This window comes from Hippocampus zosterae, chromosome 3 (genome assembly GCF_025434085.1).
Source record: "Hippocampus zosterae strain Florida chromosome 3, ASM2543408v3, whole genome shotgun sequence".
Taxonomy (NCBI): Eukaryota; Metazoa; Chordata; class Actinopteri; order Syngnathiformes; family Syngnathidae; genus Hippocampus; species Hippocampus zosterae.
The window spans coordinates 14,308,115-14,331,906 of record NC_067453.1 but is presented as its reverse complement, the minus strand read 5'-3'; the positions used below and the strand labels follow the sequence as shown (position 1 = coordinate 14,331,906).

Genomic DNA, 23,792 nt, shown 5'->3' with positions numbered 1-23,792 from the left:
CCTGCTCCCTCTTCTTGGTTGATGCACCAAATTAGAAAAAGATCGGCTACTTGACAAAAGTGTAGCTATTTCGCCACCATAAAAGCGAGGATTTAGTGACTTTGATAAATGTCTCCACACACAATTTAACCACACAAGCTCACCAGCTGCAGCTCTGATCTGATGCGGTGCAGCTTAGTTCAACGTCTAGCATTCCGCAAATATTTCCTGAGCAGGGCGGATGTGTGACTGTTCAATATAGATAGATGCATGTGTGTGCTTAAAGCCATTATCACACAAAGGGAGACAAATGAAATCATCAGCTTGTACTATTGTGACATTTCGGTCAGTCCAAATCTATGCAACAGGGCACATTTACACCGTCAACCCTACTGTAACATTCTCATGTTTTGATACACACCTCCGCCGCTGGGTTGATGCAGGTCAGCCTCAGGCTCATCTGATTCCGGCTGACTGGGCGCCAAACTCTGACTCTGAATTGGGACTTGCCCAGCCGACTGGGGCACATAAGAGACACCTTGTGTCACGCCAGTCAGCTGGGTGGGTTGAGAAGTATTAAAGGTAGCACTGGCGAGGCTCTGCTGGGACCCTGGCTGAGCTGGCATGGGTGTGCTGTGTTGATTGGCTTGTGGAGGAGGAACATAGGTGGCTGGCTGCGGCACCGACTGAGAGAGAGGCACCTCTTTGCTGGGTGGGTGGCTTGGTTGCTGGGCTGTTTGTATCGGACCCTGCTGTTCTTCTTCAATTCTTCTGTTCTCTTGATCTTCTCTGACCTTTAAAAGCAAACGGCACTAAAACCATTACAATCCCGCAATGAGCCGTGAAGCATGTGTGAAAAGAATATGCAAATAATATTGATGTTTATGAACACACCTGCTGTCGTTGTGCTCTCTTGCGACTTATCAGAGACACTCTGTCCTTAATGGCCTTTGCAATAGTCTTGTGGTCACCTTCGCATACATACCCAGACTCAACCTGAAGCAGACACAGAGCGTCACCACAGTAAAGATAAGTTGTGTTATAAAAGTTAAAGGGTGAAGTCTGAAAACAGTCAATTTCACCATTTCCTGAGCCACGTCATCCGGGACATCCTTGTTTAAGTCGAAGGAAAATTCGATTGCTTCATTGTCTTTGTACTTTCCCTTTAGCTTCTTGATGTCCTCAATTCTCAGCCATAACTTAATCGCTTCCATCTCGCCATCATCCTCTTCAGCCAGCTCCACACGCACACCTGTGTCCTCCTGGAAGAAGGCATGATTGAGGAGGTCCTTGATCGAGTACCTAAATATGACAAAAGAAGTGAATGTAAGAAGCTGATGTGGATCGTGTTTCAGTGAGACATTCTCCATTCGTCGTGTGCTCCTCTTAAATGTGACACCTTTCATCTTTGTTCTGGCGAATACATCCCTCGATGATCTCCTTCACCTCAGGAATGGCCACTTTATCGAAGCTGCCTGGCTTAACCCCCTACAGGAAACACAGAACACTGAATGAAAATGTCTTTCCCCTAAATTAGATTTTTGAGGGCTCACCACATTAACTTTTCTTTGAACTCCATTGTACCAACATAACTATCTTGGCCAACGAGGTAATGTTAAAACAGCAAATGTTTGGCTGTCTGTTCCTCTGTTGCCTGAGTTAAAAGGATAAAGTGCTATTTTTAAATGAAAACCCGAATATCAAGAAGTATACTGTTGCTATTTTTATAGCAGATTCATTATTTTGTGGTTAAAAATAGTCTGTGCCTGATGCTAACAACCTTTCAGCAGTGAGGAGTGTCATTATTGAGCAAAAGTTAAAGCAAAACTGATACATATACTATGGCAGCAGAATGTGCTCAGCCTTTATAAAAATTAAGCTCAAGTTGAAAACGGAGACAAGAGAATGGGAGGAACAAAGAGGCGTTTCCTCAGGGAAGATAGATGCGACACTAGAACAATAAGACTTTGTTTTACAAGTGGCTACGCTGTGTTTAGTTGCCCGAAGCCTTTTTATTTTAACTCTCTTCAGTGGATCAGGGCCGCTTAAAGTTCAGCACTAGGCAATGTTTTATTGAACCATGGGTTCTTATTTTATAATACCATGAACGATAAAACAAGGGCCAGTCATATTCCATAGGTGTGAATTTAGACGATAGAGTTTAGCCTCCTCGTGTCTGGGACTGTTGCCAAGGCACAAGTATGATTCACATGGCTGATGTATGATAACATGACATCTTAAATTCCTCAGCTGTTACTACTTTTCATCAATGACCAATTGGAAGATTAGTCACTCAATACACGACAAAACAATGCGTGTCAAGCCTCTTATCAGCTATCAATGCCAGATTCTGCATGCTTACCCAACACACATCAAAATTACGAAAGAAGAAAACACAAGGGTGTTGGTCCTGGGTTCTTCTAGAATATTTATAAGTTTGTGAGTCTCTCAAATTCTCGGACTTTGATACAATTTCTGCCGTCTAACAGTTCACTTCGGCAGATCGATGAAACACTAAAGTTTGACTTTCTAGTATATACAAACTGTTCGCAAAATAAAAAAGGAGCCAGGCTGAGTTAGGTGAAAATACAGTTATTCCAAAATCAGATACTTGCCGTCTTGGCAGAGCAAATGGGAGACACAGAGACCTAAAATTAAGACTTACGCTGGTCACTCTGCGGTAGATCTGTGCAGCATTCTGGCACTCCGAGTAAGGGTACTCTGAAGTGGCCATCTCCAGCATGCACATTCCAAAGGCATACACATCCACTGACTCGTCGTACTTCTCCTCATACATCTCAGGCGCCATGAACTCAGGGGTACCTTAAATCAAAACAACTATTCAGAACTCTCTTCCTTACTGACAGCTTCTCAACCCAATGCCCCCTCTCTGCTCCTCTAACCCATTAAGGGTTGAGGAAGAGGAGGATGAGAAGAGTGACCAGCCCGATGACATCTCCTGGGGAAGACCCTGCGAGGTGGAAGAGAGAGGAGAGAAAAAGAGGGGAAGGAAGGCAAACAAAGAGAAAAACAAAAAAGAGGGGGAAAGCTGAACTCAGTTAAATTGCAGAGTAGAGGGCACATGTTTATCTGTGTAGGACCTTCAATTTTGGAATTGAAAATTAGAGGTAGCTGATGAGCAGAGCGCCACATTTTGAGCCAAAGTGGCAATTCAATGCCATCTTTGAATAAAGCACTAAATCCAATTTATTCAAAGCCCTGTCAATGATCATGTCCGAGAAACACAACTAGCTATGGAATTAACTTCTGTCAAGGAGCTTACCTTCAAACCACACACACTTCGCATTTTATAAAAACACACTTACCTTTTAGAAGTCTGACTTACCAGCTCTGCTCGATTACACATTAAACATGTCAATTTATGGTCAAGGCTAAGCAAAGAATATCCCATAGCTAGTCACTATTCCCAGCATTTCATCTCTGAGCATCAGCTCCTAATTTAGTAACAGTTCACCCTCAATCTTAGGTCATACACAGAAAAACTCATTTGTTTAATTGAATGCATTTTTGGGGGGGTTCAAATTGTGTTCCAGCACACTGTCAAGACTTACCAGGCCCATAACAGTTCATACTTTTCTTCATTGACCAGAAGTACCCTATTTATTCCAAACAGCAGAATGGGGCACAGCTGTAGCTAGAGCCTACATTTTAAGCAAAAGGCTAACAAGAGAGAAAGTGGGGGAGAACTCCCTGGAACACGAACGACAGAGAAAAATAATCGGCAGACCTGAAATATTTTTTACAAGAAAGTAAAAGACAAACACTAGTTGGAAACCTGTTGAAGCAAACCAACAGAATTGTTAAACATGGTGTGTCTGATTGGCAAACAGACCACATATTTTCAAACCACAGAACAAGACCGGTCAGTTTGAGACAAACAACGGCCATACCTTTAGCCATGGCCAGGTTAGCCTGCAAGAAGGCATAACAACTATTATAGTAATATTATTGTTTAACAGCAGGAGAAAATTAGGCGCTACTTACATCCAGTAGGTGCCTGCAAAAAAAACTACTTTTGATAAACATCAAAGTTGCTGACCAATACTTGGAATGAAGAAAGAGTGAATTCCCTGTGGTGATCTACCTAAGATTACCACAGTATTTGGCCTCTATTTGAGCTGTGGTTTGAGGGACAGCTGAAACGCTGTGGTCTGTTTTTGAACCACATCGTCAACAAGTCATAAGCTCAAAAGACTTCCCCCATTAGACACCATTTTCAGTTTCACGACATTTTCTGACCCCAGAAACAGAACTGCCCCACAGAAAGAAGCACAAGTAGTGAGAAATGATGGTGGGGGTCATTACCTATGACACTCTTGGCAAAGGATGCACGCTTCAGTGTGGCCAGCCCAAGGTCCCCTATCTTGACAGATCCCGTTGGGCCCGTGATGAAAATGTTGTCGCACTTCAGGTCACGGTGGATGATGGGAGGTGCGCGGGTATGAAGGAAATGGAGCCCCTTGAGGATTTGGCGACACCAGCTCCTCAGCACTTTTATCTTCATCACCTTGAACCTCTTCAGGTAACTGAAAGAGAAATTATCTTAACTTGAAATATTTTCACGGTGTGCCAAATAATAGCGTCGTGGATGAGGGGGATGGGGCTTTGGGGGGGATTCGCCAAACATTATGTAACAGTATCAGTCTGTAATCATGTATTTTATTAACCGAAATGTATTTTAATAGGTACATACGTTTTGAGTGTTCCAGAGGTCATGAGTTCAGTAACCAGAACAATGCACTTCTTGCCCTTGGAGGGTCCCTCCCAGGAGTCGTAAAAGCGGACAATGTTGGGATGTTGGAGGCCCTTTAGCATCCCCGCTTCCTCCTTAAAGCGCTGCCGCTCAGTCTTTGATAGTTTTCGATCCTGTGAGAGTCGCAAGGAAAACGCTTACGAGAAGACTAAATACAATCAGACAATTCAATCATCAGGACAATTGCGCCAACGCGCATTTGGATGGAATAGTGATTATGATGTTCCATTATCAATATTTCACCCAAGCGTATATGCACATTTGTAATTGAATGGCATGGCAAAGTTCAAAGATTGAGAACAAAAGAAAAATTAAAGACAAGTGCCTGTCATATGATTTGAGATTTGTCTATAAATACATTAACATAAAAAAATACAGAAAATGTGAACACTTTTAGTGTTAAATTGTGGCGATATAGCGTTAAAATTATTTTTACCACTATACAGTGTACCCTGCATTTGCGGATTCTTTCCCCTAATTACCCCCCCCCCCCCCACCCCCGATCCTTTCATAATAATTTTTGGGGAATAAATATTTTCCAAACTGTCATAACAATATTGTTTCTTTTTTTTAAGCCGCTGATATAGCCATATTAAAGAAAAAGGTTTTCAAGTGCATAATGTCAAAGAGCAATTAACCTTCAATTCTCAAAAAAAAAAAAACTTCGCATTGAAATGTAGTAGGGAAAAAAAGACTCCATTCACAAAATTTGTACTGCAACAAATATTAACACAAGACATACAACCGCGTAGCTGTGGTGGTAGAGTAAAATGAGAATTCAGAATGTTCTCTTTCGAACATCATGAAGCAGCATTTAACTGTTATGCTGGTGGAATAAACTGACAACAGAAGTGAAGTCGGGTCCAAGTGTAAATGCTTTTCAATCCAGGTTGAAAAACAATGCGACCCCTGCTCAGAGTTGAGCCGGTTCTTCTGAACATGCTGTTATCTTGAATGTTCACATCTAGATTTCAATCAGGATATTGCCCGGCCCTAATTTGCCTGAAATTCCACCCAAAAAACAAATACCCCAAACTTTTTATAAGTAGTGTAAAATACTGTCTTGCATTTCAAACAGACCAAAATGTGAGCGGTACTTGTAAGGACTGAAGGAGACTGTGAAAGAATTGAAGCCTTAACAAAAAAGAAAAACCTTCCTATCTAGTTCAATTTTTTTGTCATAAGTTAAAACACTGGATTCCAAGTTATTTACAAAGCAGCAATGATGGAAGGGCGAGAAAAATATATAATGGCAAAGCTACCAAGAAGCTTAAAAGTAAGACAGCAAACTAAGGCCCAGATTCATGGGGCAGCTGGGGCTGAAAAATGAGTATTCTGTGAGATAATGGCTTTAATAAAGCGTGTAATAGCTTAATAGCTTTAGTGCAATGCTTGTAAATTTATCACCACATAAATAGGAATAGGAACCAACAATATTACTTTCAGCGGTACACCAAAAATCTGGAATGCAAATAACCACCCTTCTCACATTTCCTGAGCAATTCTTGGCGTGACCTACATTTACAACATGTGGAACTTGAGTGCGGGGAATACGAGTCCAGTAAGACTGACCCACTGAATCCTGGCTGCCAAAACCTCCCCGGAACACCCCAAGAGACTTGGCCACCAGCCAGTGTCCAGGAAATTCAACCCACAAGTGAGACCACAAGGAGCTCTGACCTGTATACGCATGTGCGAGAAACACAAAACTTGGAGTGTGACAGAGAGCTTTGGGGTTTCATTGCACTCACATTTTATTGGTTGTTTTAAAGATGAATATTTGGAAAGTCAGTAGAGCACTGGCGGAAAAAGATGAAATGAGTATGAAAATTTAAAGCCAGTAATTTGCACTGAGACCCAGTGACCTACTTTACAGAGTTCCCCTTTCTTTTTGCACACCATGTGATGACAGCCATGTCAAACAACCACAGGGAACACAGGCTCAAGGTTCCGCCACTAAGCTGGACAAATACCAAGTTAGCCCATTAATGGTTGCTTTCCTTCTGGTTTACGCTTTTGCAGATACCTATTAACACAACCTCGGCAAGCCCCAAGCCTATATTACTGTCTGATGAGCCAATAAACTGTGGTAATGACAGATTTCATGAAAACATATTAATGCAAGCTAATGAGACATAAATTGGCAAAAAAACATTTGGCCATTGACCAAATGGAAGCAACTGCCTTGCGGTTGGTAACATGTTAGTAACATTAGGGCAGTAATTTTTTGTGATGTGCTCACTTTCAGGATTCTCTCTAGCAACATACAGTATGTTAGAAAAGTTCCATGACGATCAACCAGCACATCTACAAAAATATTTTGAAGCATTTGTTTTGTTCAGTATGTGAGAATTAGGGGTGTCCAGATAAACTTTTTTTCCACTTACGACACTTTCCCATACGACACATATACAGTATCACGAGAGTATTGTCCAATACAGCAATCAATCTGCTTTCAGGAGGAATGATAAATGCTTTTATTTTTTTAGTGTATTATGTTTCGTGACTTGATCAAATATTAAGACAAAGAATAGTCAGCAACAGCAAGTGTGATAAAATATGACCCATTTATCACAAAGATTTGGGTTATATAAATTCAATCCCAAACAAGAACCCACTCGAATAAAATAAATACAATATAGATGAAAGGACCCTGAGAAATAACCGTAATAATGTCAATAAAAACATACACTCTTTAAAGTACAAAATAATTATAGTTTACTGCAGTACATTTAGAATCATTTTTTTTTTACATTCAGAATATGGTGAGAACGGTATCTAGAATGGAGAGAATGTATGAGTGCTAATATTCGAGAATTTGGATGTAGACCGATATGATCCGATACAGTTTTTTTTTTGTTTCATATCGTTCCGATATCAGTTATCAATACCAAATCGGGACACCCCTGGTGAGAAGTGCTTCATTCAGTGTGTGACAAGAGGAGAGTTGTGGCAGGACAGCTTGAAGTGTCTTCGCAATGACAATGCACTTGTTCACAATGGTAGGAGCATCCCACAGCTCCCGAGAATAAAAATTAGCGCACTAGAACAACCAGCCTACTCCACTGTGTAGTGGACCTGCATTGACTTGGATGGCATCAAGATGGCAGTGACAAAGCTGCAAAGGATCCCAGCAGATTTTTTCTGTGGAGACTACATGAAGATTACTTTAAAAGCAAAATGTGCAGTTTGAATATTGGTTTTCAAATCTGTGAAACAAGTCCTGAAACATTTGACACACATCATTTCAGAGCTACTACACCATTACTCCTAAGACCCGAACTCTTGCAAGGCATGCATTTTTATTTTATTTTTTCTTTGATATTTAGGCTAATTGGGACCTGATGAATGTAAAAACAAAGAATTATCTTTTTACTTGATGTAACGTCCTTGAAAGTTGACGCCAGGCTCTTGTAGTCCAAAATTTAACATTATAATCTTGAAAACCAAAGACGTCATGTCCACACATGTGGACGCCAGGTCCCAAGACCTCTTGGGACCTGACCCTTCAAGTACCGTAAAAAAATTAAAAAAAAATAAAATTTGCTGTAAACGGTCGCAAAAGAGGAATATGACTGAGGTTTGTGAATGATCATGCCATGTGTTGAGTGTGATCTGTATCACATGCCCACAGCCTGACTTTGAAGAAAAGCAAGTACACAAATGCTCATTGAAAACTGCCCCTTGATTTGTTGTACCTGCAGCTACTGTGAGTCCCTTCTGAAGAGAATCAACCCCAGTAGTGCAATACAGCAGAGCTGAAAAATCCTTCTAGGCAAAGATCTTCATAAATTACCCAACTACCTCTAAAAATAGATTCCCGTGAAAAACAAATGATCATGTTGAGGGGCTGGGTCTGTCAGGTCCTTGCTCTGAGGTTGACACTGAGGGCTGGGATGGAGGTTTCAGGGTAACATTAGGTAGGCTCAGACCGTTCAATAAAAATTTTTAAAAAGTGAGGGTGCAACATTGTCGCGAGTGACACATGGCCATGAGGTCAAAGATTAGTCCAATTGTCAACAAATGACATGACAAATCACAGGGATTTCACTTTTGACACCATGAAATGGCATCTGCTTATCACGAGGCAAGTGCACCTTTCACATCATACCAGAGCGTTGGCCTTACAAAAAGTCACAATTTTTACCTCCCAAATTTCATTTTAATCCGTTTTTTTCCTCCTGAACATTAAACATAATTATTGATATATTTAATGAATTTTTCATGTTCCAGGGGTCTAAACTTTTTGCACTGGTGCACACAAATTTTTCAACACTTCGCATTCAACATGGCAACAAAACAGCTGGCAAGATGGAGGTGGCTGCTTGGAAAGCAGCTGACAGTCAGAGTTAATGACAGAAAAAAAGCATGTGTCCCTATTTAAATAGTATACGTAAACTTTTGGTTTCAACTGTACATAAAAGGGCAAAGAAACCAACAACTGTGCCAACTACATCATCTGGAACAGTCCACAATCAGCATTTATCTAACATGACGAAACATAAAAAAAATTCAAATATGCCCACCAGAGGATGAGTGGTGATTATTCAATGTATTAATGTGTGCAGAGCGCGATGGACATGTTTGGCTCGTTGAAGTTGGTTTTGACACGCTTTGCTTTTGACATGGGGGGGAAGCTCTCGTCTCGCGAGGCTGATTCTGAAATCTGATTGCTTAAAGAAACAGTCCCACTGCTTATATATTTTTTAATTACATTCAATGGCATTACTGATTCTGAGGGCCCAGCACAGAGGCTGAAATGTGATTGTACAACATTAAAAAAAGAAAAAAAAACGTACTTGAAACAGTGGGGCCAAGAGAAACACCACAAAATTGAAGAAATATGTTGTTTGGAAGATGTTGTTTGATGATGCAAATGTAGGTCAGTAATTCTGATTGTGTTTCAGAGAAGGTCTCACCTCCCCGGTCCACCCACGACTGGGTGTCGTGAGACAGGTTAGTTTTACCCTACTTATAATGTGTTGTCGCAATAGCAATCCTGCTCAGTACGAGAGGAACCGCAGGTTCAGACATTTGGTGCATGTGCTTGTCTGAGGAGCCAATGGTGCGAGGCTACCATCTGCGCGATTATGACTGAACGCCTCACATTCCCGCCGAGATGCGCCGATACCGTTGCACCGCCGCCCCCCGGTTGGTCAAGGTTAGTGGGCGGGGGGGAGAGGGGGCGTGAACCCCCCCGGCCGCGCGGAACACCGTTCGACACTGGGCTGGGGTGCGCCCGCATGATGGGTGCCCCCTCTCCGGTTTATCACACCGCATGTTTGTGGAGAGCATGTGGCTAAATGACTTGCAAACGACCTGATTCGCCGGCTGGCCGGGTCGCGATGGCACCGACGGGCGCCTGGCCCGACACCGTCCCCCCACCTCCCCCCGCGACACCGCCCCGAGCCGGCGCCGCCGCCTATTGAGGTTTCTCCCGCTCCGGACTCAGGGGGCCGGGGCGCGCCGGCCTCGCGGGGTTGGGCCGCGGGGCGGGTGGGGGAGTAGGAAACCGTAGCGACGGGCGGTGTGTTCACGTCATAAAATAGCTCTCGCGCCAGCTGCATCTTGAATAATGTCCGAACACGTTATGAATGTCATTCCTCAAGTCCAAAATCCATTTTTTAATCTTTGTTTAAGCCTCATTGATTTTTTTTTTTTCACAAGCGCCATAAGTTCTAGAACATTACTTAAGACATTGCATGTACAGTTGATGTTGTAAGCTGCTGACAGTCATAGCATGGGGTATTATTTCATTTTATTATTTACAATAATTTGGGATTCAGGAGTAGAAATCAGACAGAAAAAATGCCAACAAATAGATGGACGCAAGCAACCAGCTGGATAAGCAGTCACAAAAGCCACTGGCAGGATGCCTGGGGCCCCCTTTCTCATTTCTGAATGTTTGGCATTGGACAGAGCTTGTGAGGAAACAGGTGGGAAGGGAGCAACTGAAAGAAAACGTGGATGAAGATGGACGAGTGTGGGGTGGAATCCGGGAGTCCCCTAACTTGTATTGCTTCCACTTCCTGACTCATGTGACCTACCTGCTGTATAAGTGTGCCTGCAATGTGAAATGCAAAACAAAACAGTTGGTTTATGGGTGGGTTAAAAAGGGTGGAGGTCAACAAACTTTGTTTTTCAGTGGTTTTGAAGATTGTAACAGCACTCCATTCCATTCCATTGGACCTTTTAAATTGCTCGTCAACTGGGTTTTACTGAGGCTAAAGTGTTGAAACACTCCACATTCTCCCTTTGCGGTCGTACGTAAGAGACACTTTCAGTCACACACCTGTTGCCCTTTAACCGTTTGTAAAAGACAATGACAAATAATCAACGGAAGCAAAACCTGTCAGACTTGTTGCATTAGCATGCAAGCGCACTGGAACTGCCTTCATTCGGCACCAAACTCTCAGGGTACACATCAAAATGATTTGTTTCTGTATCACTGAGTACAGCATCAACAGGAACTAAAGCAGCAGGCAAATCAAATGAAATCCCACAAGTTTGACAATGTTTAAGACTCCATAACTGGGTGCACATTTTTCCCAGTCAACAAACATTAAAGTTTAAAGTCGAACGTTAAAATGTATCTTGAATATGTGTAATGACGGAAAAACAAGGATCTGGGCAATCATGGGATAGCTATAGTAAATCATGTGAGGGGATTTGAGCTTCACATGTGTAATTGGAACGTTTCCAGTAAATGAAAATCAGCAGAACCAAAGGAATTTTGAGTGTTTTGTTTTCATGCTTATATTTCATGTTAGGCTAAGCCTGCACGTGACACACACCTGATTGTGTGAAAACAAAATATGATCGAAGTCACTATGGCTATGTCATCATCCCATGAGCATTTTTTTTAATGCTTGTTTGAGTGCTCCCTAAATGGATATCACAAATATGTGCTCACACCCAATGACAACTTCCATGTTTTGCTTTTGGACTCATCCTACATGTATCAATATATCTATTTCAACCAAAAGTTTGAGCATTTATAAAAGTTACCGTCATTAAACAAAAATCCATTCAAAGAAAATTACTGGTGAAATTGAGTCAGTGATTAATGGTGGCTCTTATTTATAATATATTTTGTGTTTGTATGTGTGTGCGCGGTGCCAACATTTCTGCATTATTAATGAGTTAACGCAAAATCCCTTTAAGGCAATTTTTAATGCAGATTAATGCATGGCCCTTATTTGGCCATATTTTGACCACTTTCTCCTTCAAGGGCCACATCCAGAAATAGAGAAGGAAGGAAGGGATAGTTTGGGAATCTATGGGTATTTCAGTTTCCTACAAAAAAAACAACAACAAAACACCCATGCAGTTGGTTAATTGAACACTCAAAGTTGTTTTTAAGGTGTGAGTGTGAATGATTGTTTGTGTATGTGTGTCCTGCGATTGGTAACCAGTCCAGGCTGTAACACGCCTACTGCCCGAAGACGGCTGGGATAGGCTCCTGCATGCCTGCAAACCTCGTGAGGACAGAGTGGTTCAGATAAATCAAACAAAACAACCAATTACACATTGTGTCTACAATGTTATTTTGAAAAGCTACTAAACTACAGCCGACGGCTTTATGGCAAATAATTTGTGATTTTTTTTTTTTGGCTTCACTCAAGCTTTGTGGTGGTCCGCAGCCTTGTATTCCATTCGCATGGATCCGCACCTCTACCAGGTACCAGCTGAATCCCATCTCCACAATCAAAATCAAACCAACAGCAATCTGTGCCGTGACCATACTTGATATGTTCAGAAATTGGAACATGGCACTACTATCTGGAGTGTAGACACCTCTGGAGTAGACTCATCCAACTAACTTTTTTTGATGTCAATGTTTTTTGTTTTGGGGATTTCCTTTTTCATTTTGAAATCGGTAGAGCTGAGTAGTTTTTTTTTAATAAAATAAACTTTTGGGTGTTACCTTTAATTAGTATAGTCTTCGGGTTTTTGTTTTGTTTTTTTTACAAAAAAGCCATGCGGAACCAGTGTTTGGCTACTTTCTTGTTTCCGCACCACATTTCTAGGTGTCAACGTTGTTTCTTGGCAACAAATATGGCGGTGTAAGAATAACTTCTGGGTAGCATTGAATGTTTTGAGGAGCTAGAAACTTTGCAGTTAGGAGACATGAGATGAGTCCAAATACTGATGAAGATGCCAACGTTTTGTGGCCCTTTTGGACTGAAAAGGGATAAAAATATGTATGTATTAGTGTATATAAGAGCTGGCAGAGCTGAGAAACTTGAATATGGGAATGTGACCCTCGTGATTACGAGTTGACGGTTGCTTTGGCGGCTGCTAGATGTAACAACAACGCAGCTTTAAATTGGTGTTTTAAGTGAATTAACACTGAACAAACTTTATCCTCGCCAAAGTACGGCCCATCACCATTTTATGGAGGCCAAGTGTCTTCCACAGACTTGTGACCACTATGTGCGTGTTAAAGCGTCTCCAGCTAATGTAGCTTAGCATATCTTGTGTCTCATGACTAAACATTGGGCAGGGATGATTGTGACGTGATCATTTGGGGAAATGTTAGCACAAAGTATTTTTTCTATTAGTAATGGATGGAATAATCAATGGGAGAATCGATTCAAAAAATACTGGCTTGTGACAGCCTTAACCCTTAGGTCCTTCGAAACAAAAAAAACCTAAGTTACGCGTTTTACAATTTTGGAAATGATGTATGTTGTGTTATACAAACATTCTTTTTTTTTTTTTCAAACACTCAAAATGTTCAGAGGCATCTGTGCTATCCATACATATATAGTTTTTATATATGGTGCAAAATATGTAAATTGTGAAGATTACGGAATCAAAACCTTTTTTATTATTATATTATTATTGCTGCAATGCCTGAAAATTATCAGCCGGTGACGTCATGAAATTTCGGCCATTTTAGAACCCCTCCCCATACGTTTCAGCTCTCTCGTGTTTTTCCGAATGCCTTTGCCTTTGATTCAAAGACATAATTTTGCATTTATCGCTAACGGTGGACTACTAGGGTTATTATACATACATATACTATAGTGGTACACCTTGGTGGTGGTCACGTGATACCCGGGAATACCTTCATTTTGGTTGTTAAATCACAATTATGACAGCACATGGCATTTCTGATAGGCTGTTGCATTTGCAATGTTGTGACGCCGCCCTTCATATTAGAATTTTGAATTGTGGCAAAACTACGAGCTGACTGCTGGCTATTATTGTAAAGTGTCCTTGGGTGTCTTGAAAGGCGCTTATAAATAAAATGTATTATTATTCATGAAAAACAGTTGCAGAACCTGGCACACTGTGCGAAAGTTCACTCATGTTGCTAGGTGTGCAGCAGGCCTAACCTACTAATCCGGCCACTAACAAACAGTAATTACAGTTTATAAAGCTAGGTTATGTTTTTTATTGTGGTTTTATAAAAGTCCTAGTTTTCTTCATTAAAACAAAAAGTGGCGCATTTACAGGGCTGCAGCAGATGAATAGCATTTCACATCAGCTTTCAATTGGGAAAATTGATTTGTTAGACGAGCAAATGGAGTTACGATCTTGTCATAGAACATTAAATTTGTGAGTCAAGCTACCGCCATATTTAAATCAGTAAATGATTGATCATTCTAACACTAAAACAAGAATTTTCAAAAGTATGTTGGATGATGATTTTTTTTTAAAAAACAGCTTGGGGTGAAATAGTTAAAGAAAGAAATGTGAACTGGGGCCATTCGAGAGGAAGACAAAAAAAAAAAAGTGTGGGAGGTTGAGATAGGGAAAAACAAGCCCTGGCAGGCCAGCCTGCTGTGCTTCACACAGGAGATTCTTCTGTCAGGAATGTGACCCACTTTACATTCACAGAAGCATTCTGAGCATGAGCGCTCTGAGCATGCGCGCCATTGATGTTGTGTATGGGGGAGGGGCACTCGCCTGTAATCTTCACATTGTTACAAAGTGTGCATGCAAATCTATGGCTGCTGTAAACGTGCTGCTGTCGGACAAGCTGAGAGCGTGACAGGAAAAACCAACATCACGTGGCGAATGAGGTCAAACTTTGCTCGAGTCCATGGAGCTGCCTCAGCCCCCCCCCCCCGGCATATTTTATAATTGGTTCTAGTTCAATTCAAAGCCAATTGTGCATGTGTAACAAAGACAGAGAGCAATTATATGTCCAATAATATATTTTGGGCAAGAAGTAACTAACTTTGTCCAAGTTTTAATTGCTTTTGGACTTCTTCAGGCACACTGACTTGAATTTATAAAATTCAGTATTAACCTTCAACACCCCTTTCTTATTTCCAAAAAGGAGTGCATACTAGTCACAGTAAATCAATAAGGAAATTACAGTCACAAGCAGATTGTGTACACAATCAGTGCAATTGTTAACTCATTCAGTACCAGCCAATTCTAGACCAAGCCTGAAAAGACGTTTAAAAACTTCTTTGGGAGTGAATGAGTTAATTGGATCCGGTCCAGCGTGCTACCCAATGACTTCAGACGATGGGATGCGTTTGTCAGAGGAATATGCTTGGGCAATTTTTTGGTCCACTACAGTATTTTCCCTCAAAATTATATGAAAATAATGGTTATTTTCTATAATCTTTTATTTTTGTGGTTGTTCATAAAATACCGTATGTATTTTGCTGAGAACAAAATAGAATAAAGTTAACAAACTAAAAATAAAATGAAACATATCCAGTGGCCAGAAAAAGTCCCAATCACAATGTAAGGTTGTACACATTTTTTTTTCAAGAAATGTAGTTTGGTGCAAAGAATTTAAATTGACTACAAAACAGTGGTTCAAGTAACATTTAGGAACACCTCCCATTTAAGGGGAGTTTTAGCAAAACGTTTGTCACGTTGTTAAAGGCGTCATTTTAGTCAACATCCAGCTTTTTCAAAACCTTGTTTGTCAGATTAATTATCCGATTTCGCCTTGAAAGCCCATAAAGCATAGCTTTCCTCCAAGGAATTTAGAACAATATGCGATAGTTGAACATGCTGTGGTGTCTCAAGTTTAAACACTGGGGGTCATCCCATTATGACAAACATGACTTGGAAAAAAAGAAAGAAATCTGGTGTCCCATCTAGTGAATATTGTAGGATAGTGTGCTGAGCTACAAATAAATTGACTAGAAAAAAGTTGAGAATACTACACTGACGAAACCCGAAAGTCCTGTATAGCCCCAGATATCGATGCAAGCCCATTGTGAAACTTGCGAGAGTCGAAGGCTTTCGCCTAACTAGGGCTTGAAATGTGTTCGCCTTTATTTTTAAATTGTTACTGGCAGCGTATTGTGGCAAAGCAGCTGACTTGAATCGATAGACAGTTGCTGTATCTTTTTTTTTTTCATAAACTCTGCTTAAGTGCATTGTTTCAGTCCACAAAATTGCTACTGAACCTCTGACAATGCGTCTCATAGACCAAAATTTATGGGAAGAAATGCACCTACATTTACACTGCTTCTTGACCGAAAATAGTGTACTGCTATACAGTGTAACCTTAGGTAAAAAACGTTCCATCCATCATCTGAACAGCTTTGTCCTCACATGGGTCGCGGGTGTGCTGTAGCGCCTCCCAGTTGACTTGGGGCAGCAAGTGGAGGACACCCTGAAGTGGTTGCCAGCCAATCTCAGGCCACACAAAGACAAACAATAGCCATTCACACTCACAATCACACATAATATAGCGAGACAATATAGTGTTCAATTAACCTGCCATGCATAGGGGAATGTGGGAGGAATTTGGAGTACTTGGAGAATACCCAAGTAGGCACAGGGAAAACATGCAAACTACACACAGGAAGGCCATGGCCGGGAATCGAACCCATGAACTCTTCACAGTGAGTCGGACGTGGTAACCAGTCTACCAGCTTGCCAACTGGCTTGATTATCTACAAATGCAAACCAGCTGTTTACAATTCATGTAAATGTGTGTTTTTTTAAATCTTCTGTATCTTTAAATAAGCAAAATATACTTTTTCTTTTTAGCCAAATAACCAATTATTCGAGTACCATTTTCAGTTGGATATCCGAATACCAAAATATGAGATGCAGCTACAGACCTAACAGTGATCGGTGGCATAACAAAGCTAGCTTATAATGGTAAGGTGAAGACCTGTGAACCACTTTCTCTGATATCAGTGATGGCAAGCTATTATTTCATTACAAAAGCACGAGCACCAAAACTGGCGTCATTAAGTACCAGTCCAGCTGGGGGCGGGGGTCATGTTCTTATGCTGCTCACTGTGTGAAACAATCAAAAAGGAAATGCAAGTCAGTGTGGATGGTGAATTGTCAGCGGATGTTACTCAGGTAACTGTGAAAGGAAACTGCATTGGCTCTATGCCCTTTTAGAAAACTGGGTGGTCTAAGATAAATATGGATTCATAATTGTTACATGAGGGGAGACAAAAATGAAACCTCTACAAATCAGAATACAGTGATCCCTCGCCACTTTGCACTTCAAGTTTTACAGCTTCAGTGTTTCACGTTTTTTTTCCCCTCAATATCAGCGCCGCTATTTGCGGTTAACACAGGTTGTTTCATGTTGATGTGGCGAATGAGAAGGTCATCCTGAACAAAGATCTGACGTGACTCATAGGCTTTTTATATGCCCACTCAAATAAAGCGTATTATTGGTTCCCGGCGTGACATGGACCAATGAAAGTACGTGTACATTTATCCCGTGAGATCATTGGCTGCGCATCATCGCTAGTCTGTTGACTGTCTCATAAACTGTATCCGAGTGTTGTGTTCCCATTCATTTTATTTTTGTTCAAGCACTAACTTTTTTTTTTATTAGTTACGCTGTGCTCCAACTCCATGACATTACCAATTAACCACAAAAAATGAGGGATTACCGTACACTCAGGCTGACTCACGAGGCAAATCCCAAAATGCTCTTAACTCAAAAGAAGCTGCCAATTCATCAGTGGACAAAGACCATCACCCCGCCATGAATAGCAGTTGAGTACAGCCATCTTCATAATGCACCATTTTAAGTATGCAGGTAAGTTATGGTGCGAGAGAGATCAGGGAGCACTTTGGGAAAACACCGAGTTAAATATTTTGCACATTAACCTCACTGCCATGACTGATCATCAACTTTGCCTTTAGCCAGGTTTACATGGAGCCTTGCATTCCAGATGTAATGAAACCAAACGACCAAACGGAATGAACATACTCAACATGAATGCCTCAAATGTAATAAAATGGTTTAAAATGAATGGAATTTCATTCGGATTCAGAGGTGGTGTTTTTTGTTTTTGGGGTCAATCCAAACAGACGCCATGTAAACAGTTCACTCGGAATATTGAGGCTGCAGTCCTCACATGCTATTGGTGTAAACACGTCATGACTGAGGTTGTTTACGCACTTGAAAATGGTAACTTCCTACTACAGCTTGTTTTAAACTACTTCATAGTTTTTAGTCAAGCTGTTGCTTTAATAAAAGTGTAAAAACAATCAAAACTACTGGGCTCAATAGACGACTGAATTGCAAGTGATTATAACTTGACTTCCACTGACTAGTGTATACACATCGTTTCATTCATCAGCTCCGTGTTATATATTCACCCAAAACACACTGACAATAAAACAAAGGATAAGATAAGATATCCTTTATTCGTCCCACACTGGGGAAATTTACAGCCTCCAGCAGCAAGAATGTATGTAGAAAGAAGAAAGGAGGAAAAAAAAATATATATATATATCATATTCAATATCATGATTGGGAAAAATTGAAGGTCTTAGACTGAGCCAGTTAATTTCAGACGCTGCTCTTCTGCTCAAAATATGGACGCGAAGATGCTATCAAATACAATCTATATATATATTGCGCGTCGTCCCGCACGCGGTCTGTCCTTCCGTCTGTCCCTTTTTCAAAACGTACCTACTTCACCGCGCCGCCACTGCGTCGCTCAGGCAGTGGCTCACTACGATCGCGCGGGCATCTTAGTGAAAAAATGTTGTCTACCCACAAGCATTGCAATTATTTAGTAGAGCTAAACATCTCTTTATTTTCGCGATAAGCAATGAAGATGAACAAAAAGTTGAACCAAGCAACAACACTTTTGTGGGCCGAAGGCCCACCTTACCAGCCTTCCGCAGGAACTAGCTGATGAGCCGCCCGGAGGGCGGCGAACCACCACCTTACCAGCCTTCCGCAGGAACTAGCTGATGAGCCGCCCGGAGGGCGGCGAACCAGCCAGTGAACAGATAAGACACGAATGACATTCTGCTCCCGGCCAATTTAGCACCAGCTAATGCCAACATTAGTGCACATCCATCAGTTGTGGCAGGAGGACTTTAACTGAACCAATAAACAAGGACTACACATGAAATGACAGCGCCGCTCACCTCTCATAGATGCACAGTGGAAACGCCAACAAAAAACTCTCTTCAGACAGCAACACCTTACATGAGTCGAAATGGGTCAACCACAACACCAAGACAGACACCCCCCCCCCCAAAAAAAAAATCTCATGGCATTTGCACTTTTCTTGAGAATGACCATTTTGGTCTGCAAAAGTCAGAAATCTGCTGACAAATGGAAAATTCTCTTCCTGGCGTATAGTCTCTATATTGCAGAGTTGAACCAATTGCATGTGGGTCTGGAAATTATCGCCCGTGATAAATGAACAGTAGTTTATTGTATGTCATACATTTGAAATGTTGTATGTCATAAACCAATATATAAGATTGATTGAAATAAACTGAGTGTGAAAAACAAATAAAACGTAATGCAATTTCTTACCTGCAACTCACACCAAGCCACTTCAACTGTGGTTTCCGTATCCAAGCCCTTGTAGACCGTCTTGAAAGAGCCACGTCCAATTTCAATATCAAACTTCAGAAAACGTCCATCCGGCGATGTTCCCACTGCTTTCGTCTCGGCCTCTTCGATGTCCTCCTGCACTTTCTTCTCCGCTTCCCTCTGCTCTGCCTCCGCACGAGCTTTGGCGGCGTCCTTGTCCTCTTCCTCCGCATCCCCTTCATGCAGTACCTTTGAGTCGGCGGAGTTATCAGCCTCGCTTTGACTCAAGTCTGGCAATGACTGGGTCTCTACGACCAACTCTGCGTCACAAACATCTTGTATGATTGCAGACACCTGTTTTGTCTGTACTGCGTTCACCTTGGTAATTTCTGGGTCTTTCCGCTCTCCGCTTTCCAGAGTTTCAGCGGACTCCACTTTACGAGGCACACTTTGTTCAACTTGAGGTGCACGGACGACAGGAACCTGTTGCCGCTGCACTGGGGCCTCTCGCTGTTGATTCCGCTGAGCGGCTGGTATGGGGATCCTGCTAGGCAAAGGGAGAGCCAACGCCGTGGCATTGCAGTCGCTGATGACACTGCGACGGAAGAAGCGGTGCTCGGGGTTGCCGCGGTCGCGCTCCATGGTGTGATGTCGCCGCCTCACCTCGGCCGGACGGGATTCATTGACCATTGAGTCTGACCCAGAACTGGGACCGTTTCCACTCTTCGGAGGGGGAGCCAGGAACTTTACCATGTTTTCATCAGGCTTTTCCGACATCCCACACAAAGAGTACAAGGAGGGACAAGAACTGAAAAATTAAAATGAGAGTTCCATGTCGGCTAAAGGATGTTGTCTTAAGCAGTATCTGCGAACTAAAAGTTAAAAAAACAAAACAACAACAAAAAAACTCAAGTGTCTTTTTCTTGTTGCTTGAAGTCCGTCTTTATACACATAGTGCAGAGATAGGAGGAGGCGGATGGGTGGTATTCTTTTGGAAAAGGTTTGAACACCACAGCAGGGCACAGGGTGCTGATGTTGGTATACAAATTTTCTTTAAGTCCGCATCACCCATTCTGTAAAACGCAGGCTGTAGCTTCTGTCGAGCATAAGGACTTGCTGGTGAGGAACAAAACACACAGCCCTCTTACAGATGCCCAACCTCTGAGCAATGGCCCACTGGTAAAATAATCCAAATTTGCTCTTGTCCAATTTCACTGCAAGAGAAAAACACAAAAATGCTTCAGATTGGACAAAGAAAAACAAACATTTTCAACTAAATGTAAAACTTGGGAGTATTACAATATGACTTGGCAATATTAAACATACCACTGTACATTTAAAAAAAAAAAAAAAAAAATCAAGCATCTTTTGAATGACAACCATGTGCGTCTAGAGAACAGGTGTTAAAATCGAGGCCCGGGGCCAGATCTGACTTGCTGCATCATTTTATGTGGCCCGCAAAAGCAAATCAACCCGGTCAATTTCCATGGCGCTTGCTAAAATGTGTACCATAATTTTGTTTAAAGCACAAAATTTAAAGATAAACCCAGACTATTATTATTATTAATATTATTAATTCTTATTGTAATTACTATTACTTGTTCATCTATGCCCTGTGATGGGCTGGCAACCAGTTCAGGATGTACTCCGGCTACTACCTGAAGGGAGCTGTGATTGGCACGCCCACGACGATCCTTTGTCGTGTTCGAGGAGTGGATGGATGGATGATTACTACTACTACACCCACTCATAGCACCATTAGGTACACATGTGCAAAAGCTACATCGCAAAATTCACCTTTACTAAACTACAATAACATCAACTCAGAATAATGGCTGTGGTTGGATTTGGCAGCAATGTAGAACTGCGCTTTCAGTCTGACTCAAGACATTTCTAATATTTTGATGATTATATTCAACAACAAAAAATGGCAACATGCAATTAGAAAAATATTCTGTATGATACAGTATGATATTGCATTAAAACATACTATCAAAACGTCAATCTTTATTTTGAGACTTGAAGTCCGGGCATATATTCAAGACACTCAATATAAAACAAGATACAGATATACAGACTGACCAAGAAACCTACAAGAAATCATACAAAGACCTTGAGCTACAAGTTGAATCATTTACGTTATGTATTCTACTATACGTCTATTTCTACTGTACAGGACATCAAAACGCACCAGATTGCAGAACCAGCTCCCTAATCTCGACCATTTATCAAAGCCAGTTTAACTAGTAGACAGCTGCTCCGAGGCCGTCGGTTCAAATCTAAAACGAGGAACGGTGTAATTAAGATCATCACATTGCATTAATCATATAAGAACACAACGACAACGCCGCACAATCCGGGCGGGGGTACGTGTACTTGAGAGATTGTATCGGTCACTGCAACCACTCAGACCATTTTAGCCCGTAGTTTGGCACCCATTTGAACATGCAGTCAATGACAATCGATTCGGCTAATTAAACCATCCACAGCCTACCGTGTCAGAATCTCAAGATGCAACACGAACCGGGCGGCATTGATAGCCGACCGCACATTTGAAACGCAGAATAATAAACTTCAGTAGCGTACATACAAATACATTTTATTAGAATATGTAGGGTAAAACTGTCATTTTGCCTACTTGGGACTCGTCTTGTGTACTTACGTTTTCCTCGGCTCTTTATATGACGCCGAATGTACCTTAAGCGGTAACACTGTCAAAGGCACAAAGCAAAGAAGCAGCAACCGGCTCTTTGTTAGCTTCCTAGCACCGACCTAGTTAGCTCAGAGGAGCTAATCCCGTTTCTCAGTGGCCTAACCAGTCAAACGTCAGTCACGTCGCGTATTTTACACATGATGCCCCCGCTGTTTGCCTTATCACATACCCTAGCCATCGTATGAAAAACTATTCTAAAATACAGAAATACAAGTAAATGGCGTTACCGTATCGGCGTCCAGTTTCCATCCCTGAATGATAACCATGACGCTCCGGTTAAGTTAGGCCGATGCAACGCCGGCTGAAAAGCGACCAGTCAGGCTGGCGGTGACAATTAGCGTCTCTTACTTAGCTTAGCGTGCTAACCATGAGCTAGGCGGGTCTTGCGGATGGCCCTTTGAGCTAGACCCGCCCCCTTACCTACCACCACCGCCGCACCCCACCTCCTCACCCTCAGAACGATTCAACGTAGGCTATATTTGAAATATACAAAACTAAAATACAATATTTTGTTACATTTGTACAGTATCCACTTAGCTGATACCCGAGTTCGGCTTTACGAACCTGGAGACAAACGGTGACCTATCTCACATCCGCAACACAACTGATATTCCCCGGAGTTGAAATGCTCCTCGCAGTAGAAGTCGTCTAAAAATGAGTAAATCGTCGGTATCCGAGTATCATCAACAGAAGAGCGCCCAGTGTGTCGACAAATAAGGACATTTTGGGGGTCCCAAAAAAAACCCAGCAACGCAGTTTCTTCGCATTGACGAAGAAACGGGGTTTGGGTCTGCGCATGCGTGAGTGCCCAATGACCTCATAACCACCACGCTTGCAAATTCGAATTTGAAGCAAGAGTGACATTTCTTCAAAACGTGTTCGTAGTTCGTAAGTCCTCAGTAACGGAGCATCTTTTTACACGTTGTTATTTTCTATATTCACGTTTAGATTTTCTATATTTTAAAAAATGTTCATAGAAATTATATCATAATTACTAATAGGTGGTTTTCGATTCAGTAGATAAAAATGTATGCAATCGGAATTGATTGCACATTGGACAGAAAACATTGAGAGACTGGGGGATCTGATCTTATAAATTTTGATTTGATTTCTTGATTTAAATGATATACCTTTGAAATGCATAATCGAAATGTCGATCCTTTCAACACATACAAATACTTATATACAAAATAATGATTACAAAAAAAGTTAACCACAAACACACTTCCACGAAACACATTCACACTCAATGACTTACATTTAATGCTTCTGTCGGCCTAGCCACGCAAAGCTACAATATTTCACAACATTCATTTGTACATTTATAATAATACATATTGCACCAGATATAAAAGTATTGTAAATACGTTGATAGAAAACTACAGGCAAAGAGAGAGTATGTTCGGATGACTCAATCAAGCAATCAAACTTTATTTATGTAACACTTGTCATGCATAAAAATGCAACTCAATGTGTAAGTATAAATAGATCCAGCAGAAAATACGAATCACAAACAAGAGCAGGGTGATTGAATACGTAGATATTACATCAAAAATACTTGCAGAATCGACATGACAGTA

The 23,792-nt window shown here is 41.4% G+C and overlaps 1 protein-coding gene across 6 annotated transcripts in view; it reads right to left on the bottom strand.

Moving 5' to 3' along the window:
• LOC127598077 (serine/threonine-protein kinase WNK1-like) overlaps positions 1-23,020 on the bottom strand; it is a 40,643-nt gene extending 17,623 nt beyond the window's left edge. For 3 of the 6 annotated variants that reach the window (XM_052061589.1, XM_052061593.1, XM_052061595.1), the window contains exons 1-9: positions 22,440-22,600; positions 19,500-20,713; positions 4,694-4,866; positions 4,306-4,526; positions 2,645-2,802; positions 1,379-1,467; positions 1,062-1,281; positions 874-975; positions 401-773 (exon numbers count right to left, since the gene is read on the bottom strand). In XM_052061589.1, coding sequence (XP_051917549.1) covers positions 401-773; positions 874-975; positions 1,062-1,281; positions 1,379-1,467; positions 2,645-2,802; positions 4,306-4,526; positions 4,694-4,866; positions 19,500-20,276 — 2,113 coding nt within the window. In that variant the 5' untranslated portion in view covers positions 20,277-20,713; positions 22,440-22,600. Of the gene's footprint in view, positions 1-400; positions 774-873; positions 976-1,061; positions 1,282-1,378; positions 1,468-2,644; positions 2,803-4,305; positions 4,527-4,693; positions 4,867-19,499; positions 20,714-21,690; positions 21,779-22,161; positions 22,312-22,439; positions 22,601-22,776 lie in introns of those variants that run through there. The other 3 variants (XM_052061590.1, XM_052061592.1, XM_052061591.1) reach the window with 3 other exon arrangements.
• Positions 23,021-23,792: the final 772 nt, after the last annotated feature.